This window comes from Citrus clementina, unplaced genomic scaffold (assembly GCF_000493195.1).
Source record: "Citrus clementina cultivar Clemenules unplaced genomic scaffold, Citrus_clementina_v1.0 scaffold_2, whole genome shotgun sequence".
Taxonomy (NCBI): Eukaryota; Viridiplantae; Streptophyta; class Magnoliopsida; order Sapindales; family Rutaceae; genus Citrus; species Citrus x clementina.
This window is the reverse complement of record NW_006262688.1, coordinates 23,461,019-23,471,616: the sequence shown is the minus strand read 5'-3', so window position 1 is coordinate 23,471,616 and position 10,598 is coordinate 23,461,019. Positions and strand designations below refer to the sequence as shown.

At 32.0% G+C, this 10,598-nt stretch overlaps 2 protein-coding genes and 1 long non-coding RNA gene across 6 annotated transcripts; 2 read left to right on the top strand and 1 right to left on the bottom strand.

Annotated features, from left to right (window-relative positions):
* Positions 1 to 102: 102 nt before the first annotated feature.
* On the bottom strand, positions 103 to 4,120 carry LOC112101210. 4 transcript variants are annotated; one of them, XR_002907328.1, is made up of 4 exons: positions 3,841 to 4,120; positions 3,608 to 3,722; positions 1,645 to 1,705; positions 103 to 417 (listed from the first exon to the last, which is right to left on the bottom strand). It is a non-coding gene; the product is annotated as an uncharacterized LOC112101210 (long non-coding RNA). The 4 variants fall into 4 exon arrangements; XR_002907327.1 differs by lacking the exon at positions 3,841 to 4,120 and adding an exon at positions 1,176 to 1,341 and having other exon boundaries at positions 3,608 to 3,831; XR_002907325.1 differs by lacking the exon at positions 3,841 to 4,120 and having other exon boundaries at positions 3,608 to 3,812.
* Positions 4,121 to 6,492: 2,372 nt separating this feature from the next.
* On the top strand, positions 6,493 to 8,758 carry LOC112100988 (protein FAR1-RELATED SEQUENCE 12-like). The gene is made up of 3 exons (XM_024190867.1): positions 6,493 to 6,558; positions 7,847 to 8,279; positions 8,424 to 8,758. Exons 1-3 carry the CDS (start codon positions 6,493 to 6,495, stop codon positions 8,756 to 8,758), a joined length of 834 nt encoding a protein of 277 aa, XP_024046635.1.
* Positions 8,759 to 9,157: 399 nt separating this feature from the next.
* On the top strand, positions 9,158 to 10,360 carry LOC112100987 (protein FAR-RED IMPAIRED RESPONSE 1-like). Its single transcript, XM_024190866.1, has 4 exons — positions 9,158 to 9,413; positions 9,544 to 9,962; positions 10,041 to 10,112; positions 10,199 to 10,360. Exons 1-4 carry the CDS (start codon positions 9,158 to 9,160, stop codon positions 10,358 to 10,360), a joined length of 909 nt encoding a protein of 302 aa, XP_024046634.1.
* The last annotated feature ends 238 nt before the right edge of the window (positions 10,361 to 10,598 follow it).

Below are 10,598 nucleotides of genomic sequence, written 5' to 3'. Positions count from 1 at the left end.
TTAATGAAATTAAAAATTCAAATACAAGACTTTCACTTAAGCAGTTAATGACTATGGTGAACCGATATGTGGGCTACTAAAAAGTTAAAATTGCAGAGGAAGAAGAGCGTAAAACCACTTCTATTGAGAAATGAGCAAAACTATGTTGCAACCAGCCATTGGATCTATAGTTATACAGTTGTATTAGCTAGATCCAATGACTGAAAGTAACAGTGGTACCGTACCACTGTTCCAACATAGCTGGACCCTTGAGAAATTATTTTACAAACTCGAGAAAATAACTCTTTAAAAACTTTTAACATCAATAAACTAATACAAAATTAAATCAATTTATAACTTTTAACATCATTAATTTTGATCATAGAAAATTAAACTTCAGATGCTGCTGCTAATTTGAGATTTAGATTTCATGAGCCTCTGCATAAAAAAAACCAAATGATTTTAGAAAAAAAGGCTGTGAAAAAAAAACAATATTCAAATTTCAAATGCATGATCTAAATTCTTAGACAAGATCAGTCATATATTGTATTAATAGAAAAATTGAAACTTAAAAATAAAATAAACACATAACTACATTCTAATTTTAACAACATATTTTTTGATGAATTTTTTAACAGCAATATTCAAAATATAAAAAATATTCTCAAATGGCATACTCATTCTTGGTAACTTTTATGTTTACTTTCATTTAACGACAAATTGATCATGGCGATAAAGATAGAGGAGAATACCTCCAAATAAAACAAGAATAAATTTCAGCACTAATGATTCATGATTGCATGAATAATATAAATTATGAAATAGCATCTGTATTAAAAACTCACAAAACGCAATAGAAACTAAGCACCTAAAAATAACTAGCAAAAATTTGTAAGCATATAGATTCATTCACGAGTAAAATGCATCCAAAATAAATCCTTGTTTATTTGTTTATTATAGTTTCGACAATTCTTATAATTTATCAACATACCCAGACACTGTTCAAGTAGCCAAAATACTTTAAAATGACTAGATTACTAATTACCAAAGCATTTGAAATGTAGGAATATCAATACCACAATAGTTGAAAAAACCAATAAAAAAAAAAAGGCAACTCAAAGCAAGGAATTTGTAACAAACCAATCTATTACCAGAATCAATAAGCCATCTAGCTAAAGTACACAAATAAACCACACCTAGAAAGCAAACAAAGCCATTCAATATTTTTAGGAAGATGTCTGCTTTGCTGTCTTGTATCACTTTTTGTACTTCCTCCAAGATATTCCATGAACCAGAAACACCATTTTCCAATTCAGTATCCATCACTACATCACTTCATGGGCTTATTCCCATCAATATAACCTAAACATTTCACCATTACGAACTTATCATTCTAGAAGCAATGAGACCATTAACAGACTTTTAACTTTCACTTTGCATACAAGTTCCCTTGCCCATATAGTCATTCTAAATATGTGCACGTACCCATCCCCACTTTTCTGGTTTTAAGAAGCCTTACCAAGTTTTCACAGCTTGAGAAAGTTGTCATTTTTCCATTCTAAGACAATAAATATAACATGAAGATAAAACTCTTTTTTCATAGCTAAATGATAAAATTTAATACAATCAGAGACATAACTATGTCAACCAGCTCTGAATTCGCACCTTGTATAATGTCATTGTTCAATTCAATCAGCCTTTATCCTCTTCTTCACATCCAATCTCACTGCAAAATCAACAAACATTATAGAACCTCAACATCTACAATTTTACAATCCCTTCCCCATAAACAATGTTAACATCCTCAGTATTTTGTGCAGAAAAAATGATCAAATAATGTCCTTATCACCTTCATTTTACCCAATTCAATCATAATTTAATTCAAGTCAATCGATAATTAAGTAAATCCCTAATTGAATTGAGAGAAGAGCCAAAAAGGCAAGACTTATCATATTCGTACAATAGTTTACTTTTTCTTTTCAAGTTGGAATAGTTGTAAGATTCAATATGAAATCAGAATACAATCAAACTCAGCATCATAAAAATTCTTGAAAAAAAAAAGAATTCAATAGCATGATCGAATTAAGGACCAATATTAGAAGTATTAGAGCTTTTAACATCTGAAATGTGCAATTTGATTAAATTCAAAATTGCAATCGATAGAAAGCAACGGCAAAAGTTGAAGCTCCAGTAAGCTTATAAATAAATAAAAACGAGGCAAATGATGAGCAAGAAAGAGAAGATATAAAATGTGCTTTCAGTGACTAATCATATTATTTTATATGTTATTTGAATGACACATAGATACTAACATATTCATCATTTAAAAAAATTAAAAAATAATTCCAATTTAAATTCTACTCACATCCGGATGTATGTTCTTACAATCAGACTGAGTAGATGATGAATGGAGATCATAATCTCTATAGAAAGAATATGGAGCTTCAAAGCACTTGGGTTGTTTCACATTACTCCCTTCAACCTTGGGAGAATTTGAAATAACATCAAGAGAAGTTGTTTTAGCCGGTAGAGATAATTGGAGATGAGGATGTTTCCCTTGGCCTAGCGACATTCTCTCCTTATTGAAAAAGGGCTTACTTGCTCCTCCAACCAACAATTTTTTCAAAGTAATAAGATTTTAGAAAATACCCATAATCAATTGTAAACTCAAAGCTCTGTACTTAATCCATCAACATACAGAGCAAGGACTCAAAGCCCTATACTTAGTCCATCAAAATATAGAGCAAGGATATAAGAAAAGAAAACACAAATATGCCATAAAAAGAGATTCCCAATATTCCAAATTAATTAGAGACTAAGAACTATGGCCAATGAGCATAAAACTGACAGTAATGACATTTGATAAACATTTCCAAGGCATTACCCAAGTGATATTAGCAAAAGTAAATCTTAATAAAACATTTCTAAAGAGAGAGTCAAATACAATGGCAACAATATCCCCTCACCACTCATTTTGCTGGATCAAACATAAAACCAAGAATTATATAAAGAAAAGAAATTAAAAAATAAACACAGAAACAATATGCATTGCTGCTCGATCAAAAAACAAAAACCAAAAGTCAAACAAGTAGGTAACAGGATAAGGTCACCTGTCTGTTACGATAAGAATAATGACTGTCAGGCGCGGAGATCTCCCTGAAAAGCCTCCCCTCATATTCTGATGACTCATAGACCCTAAGCAACGAAAGAATATGGAAAGAAAGATATGGCTTAGATTATTATTATTTTTTTAATTTTTTAACACTAAAATAACTTTTCAGTCACACAGTTTGAAAAGCCAGACTCTAGGAAATCACAATGCAAGAAACATTGACAATTAAACAAAATCCATACCTCATCCAAGGTTTTTGGATCAAAGACCAAATCATGTGGTATGCTAGTTTGTGATCTAAAGGCATATAAACTAGCTTAAATTGGTGGTGTAAACAAGTAACCAAAGGAATCAATCAAAGAAACCAGCTGTGTAAAACAATTTCAATTTAAAAAAATCAGTGACATTTAACTGAAATTTCATCACCAATTTATCCAATTAGATAAAAAGAAATTTAAAAACTCATATAAACATGCAAGTATTTGTGAAATTAAGGAACGAAGAGAGAGTATTTACTGTGAATCTGCTGCAAGAATTTGTCAAAACCTCTACTTGGACTACCGTTATGTCAAGATCTTCTTTTGTGAAAAGAACTGCACCACTCATTACTCAAATGTCTACACCCCAAAAGCTTCATTTCACGTCACCATACCACCATCCGATTACAATTACATGCCAAATATTTATATATTAACATTTAGAGTAAAAATTAAAAGCAAACGGGAAAAGGGTGTTGAATGAAGACTCACCGTAACCCAATGGAATTGAGTTAACCAAGGCCAAAAGAACACATATGAATGCATACTTGTTGAGCCCTTTCTTTTGACTTTTGACGACTCATAGCTGCTTTTACATTTTGAGGATTATCGAGTCCTCCTGCTCCAGCGGTCTCTGTTTTCGGCTCCAATCAACCTGGTAGCTATGCTTGCCATGGTCAATATGACAGCAGTTTAGTCATGTTGGAATAGCGATGGCAGCTCGGCTGGTGGCCGGTGAGGCTTTGAGTGCATGAGGACTGAGATATTGTGAGAGCGGCTAGGGTTTCTAAAGAAATAGTAGAATATGAAGTATTTATAGTTTAGGGGAAAAATTATAAAAATTCAATTTGATACATATTAAAAATAGAATAAAATTTGTTAAATATTTCATTTAGGTGCTAATTTTGCCCGCCTATGTGAAAAATAATTCATTCACTTATATTATTAGAAAAAAAAACATGATTTAAAAAAAAATTTATATCCATTTTTAACCCCTTACCTCCCAAAATTAAAACTTAGGTAGCCAATTAAAATAAAGCAATTTAAAATTACTTAGCTACACCCTTGGGTCCTAAACTAATTTGATATTATTATATTAATACTTTACAATAATGATAGGATCCCAATATTTATAACCTAATTTGTATTCTAAGTACATATGTCACTCATTTACTTATTACCGTTTAGATCTTTTTTTGAACAATTATATCCAAATGAAATATATTTTAGTCACTATATTCAAAGGGCATAATTGTCCAAAAAGATGTGTATGCGATCATTATGAGATTAAGATGGACTTTTTATGATCATTTTGCTAAACCATGGTTTTGTTGTTGACATTTTCCCTAACATTTACCATACAATGGGAATATGAACTGTAATTATTACTAATAATATTACTAAACCCTAATGGGTGAGTTAAACTCATGTATGACTCTAAACATCTCCTTTATTATTATTATTATTATTATTATTATTATTATTATAAGAACAATGTCATATATATATATACATATTCTGATAATAAGTATCGTAATTAAGTTTAGTTTAATCAAATTAAAATTGGCTAACAATTATGGCTATTAACAACATAATAAAGCTTAATGTTATAAGGTCATTAATCACAATACCACTAATAGCAATAGATAAAAAATTAACAGTACATATGTAATTGTCCATTTTAAGTATTTATAGAAATTGTTGTGACTTGAAAATAGTGAATAAATATAACCATAAAAGATAAAGGAATAAATAAAGTAATTAATTTCATATATATATTCACATGAATTAATTTGCACAAGAGGTTGTTTGTGAGTATTATTTAAACTTATAGAATATTAGAAACATTATATTTGTCTAAGATACAAATATTTCGTTATAGGGTATATAATAACATATTAATATTAGCAACTATCATTAATAAAAAAATATATTTTACATTTAATTATAATGGACTATCACCAAGATAATTGTTTCATAATTATCCAATAGTTGGATAAAAACTATCTTTAGATTGATAGGTAGATATTTGAGTCATTTTGTGTATTATAGGATTGATTGTTCCAATTATTTGAAAATAAATATGATTAATTATGGATCTAGATATTCAAACTACACTATACTATAAAAAATTAATAAAATATTATGATAAATTTTTACGTAAAATATAGTTAAATTTATAATGTAATATTAAAATAATTTAATTAGTTACAATCAATTTTATTAACTGATACTTAAATCTTATTCCCAGTAGTATAGGAGTCTCATATTTTAAGTATATTTTCATGTTATTAAAAAAATAGAAAAGTATATTTTCATGCAAAGTTGAGGGGGTCTTCGGTAGCTTTTTAGTTTGATTTGATTAGTTTGATATTTGCTTGAAATAAAGGTAGATCTATGATAATTACCTTTAGTATTTTCCTTCATATTTCCTTGTATAACCGTTACTTTAGGTGGCCGGTTGTATTCACAAATAAAAAATTAATAAAAAGCGGCTGTATGAGATACAGCCGCTATATTATAAGCGGACCCAGAAGGAATTGCTTGGTACGTTTAGAAGAGAAAAGAAAAGATGGAAGTTCCTTTTCAATTTTTTTGTTTTTAATATGTAATGCAATCTGGGATAAACCCAACTCTCTCCCTGAACCGAACCAAATCCCACATTCCTACCCCTATACGTCAGTGGCAGTGGGGCTGGTTATCACGTGATGTGAGGTGGTGGGCTATAATGTTGCACGAAAATCAAGATGGCGCGTGGTGGAGCAAGAATGCCATGTGTTGGAAATTGAGAAGAGAAGACTAAAATTGCTTCATGGGTAGTAGAGTAAAGCTACCGTGCATTTGGAAGAGAGGATAAGAAGAAATTGCTTGGTACGTTTAGAAGAGAAAAGCAAAGATGAAAGTTCCTTTTCAATTTTTTTGTTTTTAATATGTAATCCAATCTGGGATAAACCCAACTCTCTCACAGGTTTCCATTATATGGGTTTGACCGTATTAAATTTTTTGTTCATACAAAATCTTTTAACTGACAAATATTGTATTGTAATATTTTAATATAATGTAGGGCTCTAATACAATATAATGAGGCATGCCAAACCTGCCCTCAATTTAACATGGCTTTGACTTCTCCTTGACCAACCGGTCATGGCTTCACTGACTGCGAATGATGGTGCTTCACTACTACCTGAGACTCCCCTTCATGCCAACAGAGTTCTAATATTTGTCCCAGGTCAAACCCTAAAAATAACTAAAACGACATTGTTTTAATTTTTTTTTTAGACTCCAAAACGTTGCCGTTTTGACTTACCATTTTCGTTTCACTTACCATTTCCAAAATGCGATCATTGTCCCTGAAAGAATCCAAAACGCGAACATTGTCCCTGAAAGAATCCAGCAGCTGGGAATGCACGTGATTCGTTTCTTCTTTTCGAAAGCTGAAAGAATCGTGACTTTCCTTCCTCGACCGCGGTGTAGCCTTTCGGGATCCATAGCAGAACGCTTCATCCACAGCAGAACGCACCCATTTATTGAAGAAAGTGATTAACAGCAGCTGCGATATTTGTCCTTGAAAGCTGAGTTTCGACTACTAAGTTGAGTTTGGACGGAACAAGACCAACAGCAGCTGCGAAGTTTCGGCAGAACAAAAACATTTTCCCTGAAAGTTTGAATTTTCGAAGCTTGAATTTATTTTTTCGGTATTGTCTTCTTTGCAGTATTTTATTTTTTGAATTATTTTTTAATTTTTCCCTGCGTTTTTACAACATTGTAACATTGAATTTATTTTTTAACCACAAAAGAAGTAGAGAGATTGCTGCGTATGAGCATGCTATGGCATTTGACACCACATTGAACCTGCCAAAAAGTTGTTAAAACTAGAAATGAGCTGAGTATTATTATTCTTATTTGACCTGTACAAATGTTGGTATTATTATTCTTATTTTTGTTAATTAATCACTCCCCTGAGTCTCTCCCTAAACTTTGCTTACATGATTTTTATAATGTGTATTAATCAGGTTAATTACCAGTTTATTTTTTTGAAGTAAAGCTTAACTACACGCGCTTTGTTTGACTTTTTGTGCATTTTTCTTTCTGTAAAGTTTGATTCTAGTTTCTGGGCTTTTTATTTGAGTTGTTAGAATGAAACTGTGGGAAGAATTATCTATATTTTGATTTTCAGAAAACTACAAGATAAAATTGTGATTTAAGTGGAAATTTGAGCAGAAGTTTAGTTTGCTTTTCAAGATGTTACCAATTTAATCTTAAATTTGTCTAAAAAAAGTTTGTCTAATCCACGTGGTTAATTTGGTTTGAATCGTTTTTTATTCTTTGAACTCGAGAGTTTCACATTTTAATATATGTGACTGTGCGTATCCAACCTTAATCAACTTGTTTCAATTTGAATGTTGAGTTGTTTCATTTTGTTTTTTAAATTTTGTTTCAAAATTTAATGAATTTGCGATAAATAACTTATAAGATATTGAATTATTTAAATTTGCAGCAGTTATTGGATAATTTCGAACTAGTGGAGGAGGTTGATGAAGTTGGAGAATTGCAGGATTTACAGGGGGCTGAAATGGAAGAGAATAATATGGAATTGATGGTGGAAAAAGTTGTTGAGCCTACGGTTGGGATGTCTTTTGATAGTCCTGATGAAATGTTTGAATATTATAAAGCTTTTGGCCTACAAGAGGGGTTTCCAGTGATGCATAGATCTTGTAGAAAAAGGGATGATGGGAGTTTGAGATATGTGACATTTACTTGTAGGAGAAACGGCAAGTCAAAAGCCGAACTCACTAATGTTTTGTGGCTTCAACCAAACCAAAAAATTGGATGCAATGCTAAAATTGGAGGACGTTTGGATTTTATTAGTGGAAAATGGGTAATTGGAAATTTGATCCTTGAACACAACCATGTCGTGAGTCCGAGCAAGAGTAGGTATTATCGATGCAACCGTACCATTAGTCCTTTTGTTAAAAAGTGGCTTGAAATAAATGAAGAAGCTGGAATTAAAATGGCTTAAAGTTTTAAGTCGATTGTTATTGAGCCTCGTGGCTTTGAAAATGTATCATTCTTAGAAAGAGATGCTAGAAATCATGTTGATAATGTGAGGCGATTAAGACTCGGAAAAAGGGATGTTGTTGCAATTCAAAGGTATTTTAAGAAAATGCAAACAAAAAACGATGGGTTTTTCTTCAGTATTGACCTAGATGGGGAGGGTCGGTTACAAAATGTATTTTGGGCAGATCCAAGGAACAGGGCAGCCTATAAAGACTTTGGAGATGTTGTCACATTTGATACCACATACCTTACAAACAAGTATGACATGCAATTTTCTCCTTTTGTAGGAGTTAATCATCATGGTCAATCAATTTTGTTAGGATATGGGTTGATTTCGCATGAGGACACATAAACATTTACGTGGTTATTTGACACATGGCTATCATGTATGTCTGGTTGTCCTCCCCTTGGAATCATTACAGATTAAGATAAAGCGATGAAAAACGCAGTTCAGATTGTGTTTCCAAACACTAAGCATCGATGGTGTTTGTGGCATATACTGAAAAAAATGCCTGAGAAGTTGGGAAGGTATGCAGAATATCATGCCATTAGAGTTTCATTGCTTTCTGTTGTTTATGATTCACGTACTCCTGTTGAATTTGAGGAATCTTGGCATGACATGTAAGATAAATATGATCTTAGAAATAATCAGTGGTTGAATGGTTTATATGAGGAAAGAAATCGTTGGGCTCCAGCATTCGTGAAAACTACTTTTTGGGCTGGAATGTCAACCACTTAGCGTAGTGAGAGTATGAATGCTTTCTTTGATGGGTATGTTAACTCGAAAACAACTTTGAAGCAATTTGTGGAGAAATATGAGAAAGCAATGGAAAGTAAAATTGAGAAAGAATGGCAAGCAGATGCACGGAGTTTTAGCCAACGGTTGCCATGTCGTACCAGTTTTGCAATGGAAAAGCAAGTTGAAGAAGTGTACACTATTTCTAAGTTTCAGGAATTTCAACAGGAGCTGGTGAATAAGATATATTGTGAGGTTTTCAGTTGTGGGGGTCAGAATATGAAGTTATTGAAAACAATGAAAAAAGCAAAGAAAAGACTTTTAGAGTCATTTTTTAAAAAGATGAAGGTGAAATTTGTTGTGTGCGCTCAATGTTTGAATATAAGGACACACTATCGCAGTGTTGTCACGTAACCGTGTACAATTACTGCCTGAAAAGTATATCCTACGAAGATGGAGGAAAGATGTGCGGAGATTCTCTAGTAAAGTCAAAGTCATTTATGATGCACGGAGTTCGAGCATTGAACATCAGCGATATAAAAAGGAGTGCACTATTTTTTATGATGTTGCTGAGGTAGCTTCCAAAAATGAAGAAAGCCATAAAAACATTATGGGTTGGATCGAGAAAGTTATGAAGGATGTATCTCTAAATGTTCGATGTGACGGTGACGATACAACTATTGATGGTGGATCCAGTAGTAACATACAAGATCCAGTGGTAACTCAGCGTAAAGGTCGTCCACCTTGTCAAAGAAAGCAAAAGCAATTTAAGAGGCCAAAACAGAAATCGAACAACGTTTCGATAAACACAACTATAGAGGTAATTGTATATACTTTAATACATTCATTTTAAATTAATTTAATATATACTTTAAATGTGTGTTGACTGCACTTCTAGGACGCGGAGATACATGATTTATCTTCTCAGATGGCTACTACAATCCCAACACAAGAGAGCAATATGGCTATGGTAATATTTTTTTATTTGTTATTTCCATTCATTGTCATATGTTTGATAATTTGTGTTTAACTTTTTCTTTTTTTTTGGTACAACAGCAACCACAACAAGCACCCTTACAACATGCATTTTTCCCCCCTTACTACCAGTATTGGATGAATTACGGTCCAGCTCATCATGTACACTTGCAACATGCACCGCAACAAAATTTCCAAGAGGCCAATCAAGGGGAGTTTTCAACTAATGAACCAAGCATGTGATCGAAGTTAGCTTATGCTTATGTTTTATGTATTATTCAACTAATGAACTAATGTAATTTGGTGTATGTGTATTTCAACATTTTTGAAATTCTGGAGTTCATAAGTCTATTTTCAAAATGCTAGAAATGGATTCATTTGGAAAATATTAGAATGATTTGGGCCATAGTATAATTTTTAGAATAATTTTTGGGGCCAAATTATAATTTCATAATACTGTGAATTAATAAGTCTATTTTCA

Bases quoted from the DNA above. Each gene is read 5' to 3' on its own strand.
- LOC112100988 (XM_024190867.1), top strand. From the start codon at position 6,493: ATGGCTTCACTGACTGCGAATGATGGTGCTTCACTACTACCTGAGACT. The intron at 6,559-7,846 runs GTTCTAATATTT...TTAAATTTGCAG, and splicing joins CTCCCCTTCATGCCAACAGA to CAGTTATTGGATAATTTCGA. The intron at 8,280-8,423 runs GTAGGTATTATC...TATCATTCTTAG, and splicing joins TGTCGTGAGTCCGAGCAAGA to AAAGAGATGCTAGAAATCAT.
- LOC112100987 (XM_024190866.1), top strand. From the start codon at position 9,158: ATGAATGCTTTCTTTGATGGGTATGTTAACTCGAAAACAACTTTGAAG. The intron at 9,963-10,040 runs GTAATTGTATAT...CTGCACTTCTAG, and splicing joins CGATAAACACAACTATAGAG to GACGCGGAGATACATGATTT. The intron at 10,113-10,198 runs GTAATATTTTTT...TTGGTACAACAG, and splicing joins AAGAGAGCAATATGGCTATG to CAACCACAACAAGCACCCTT.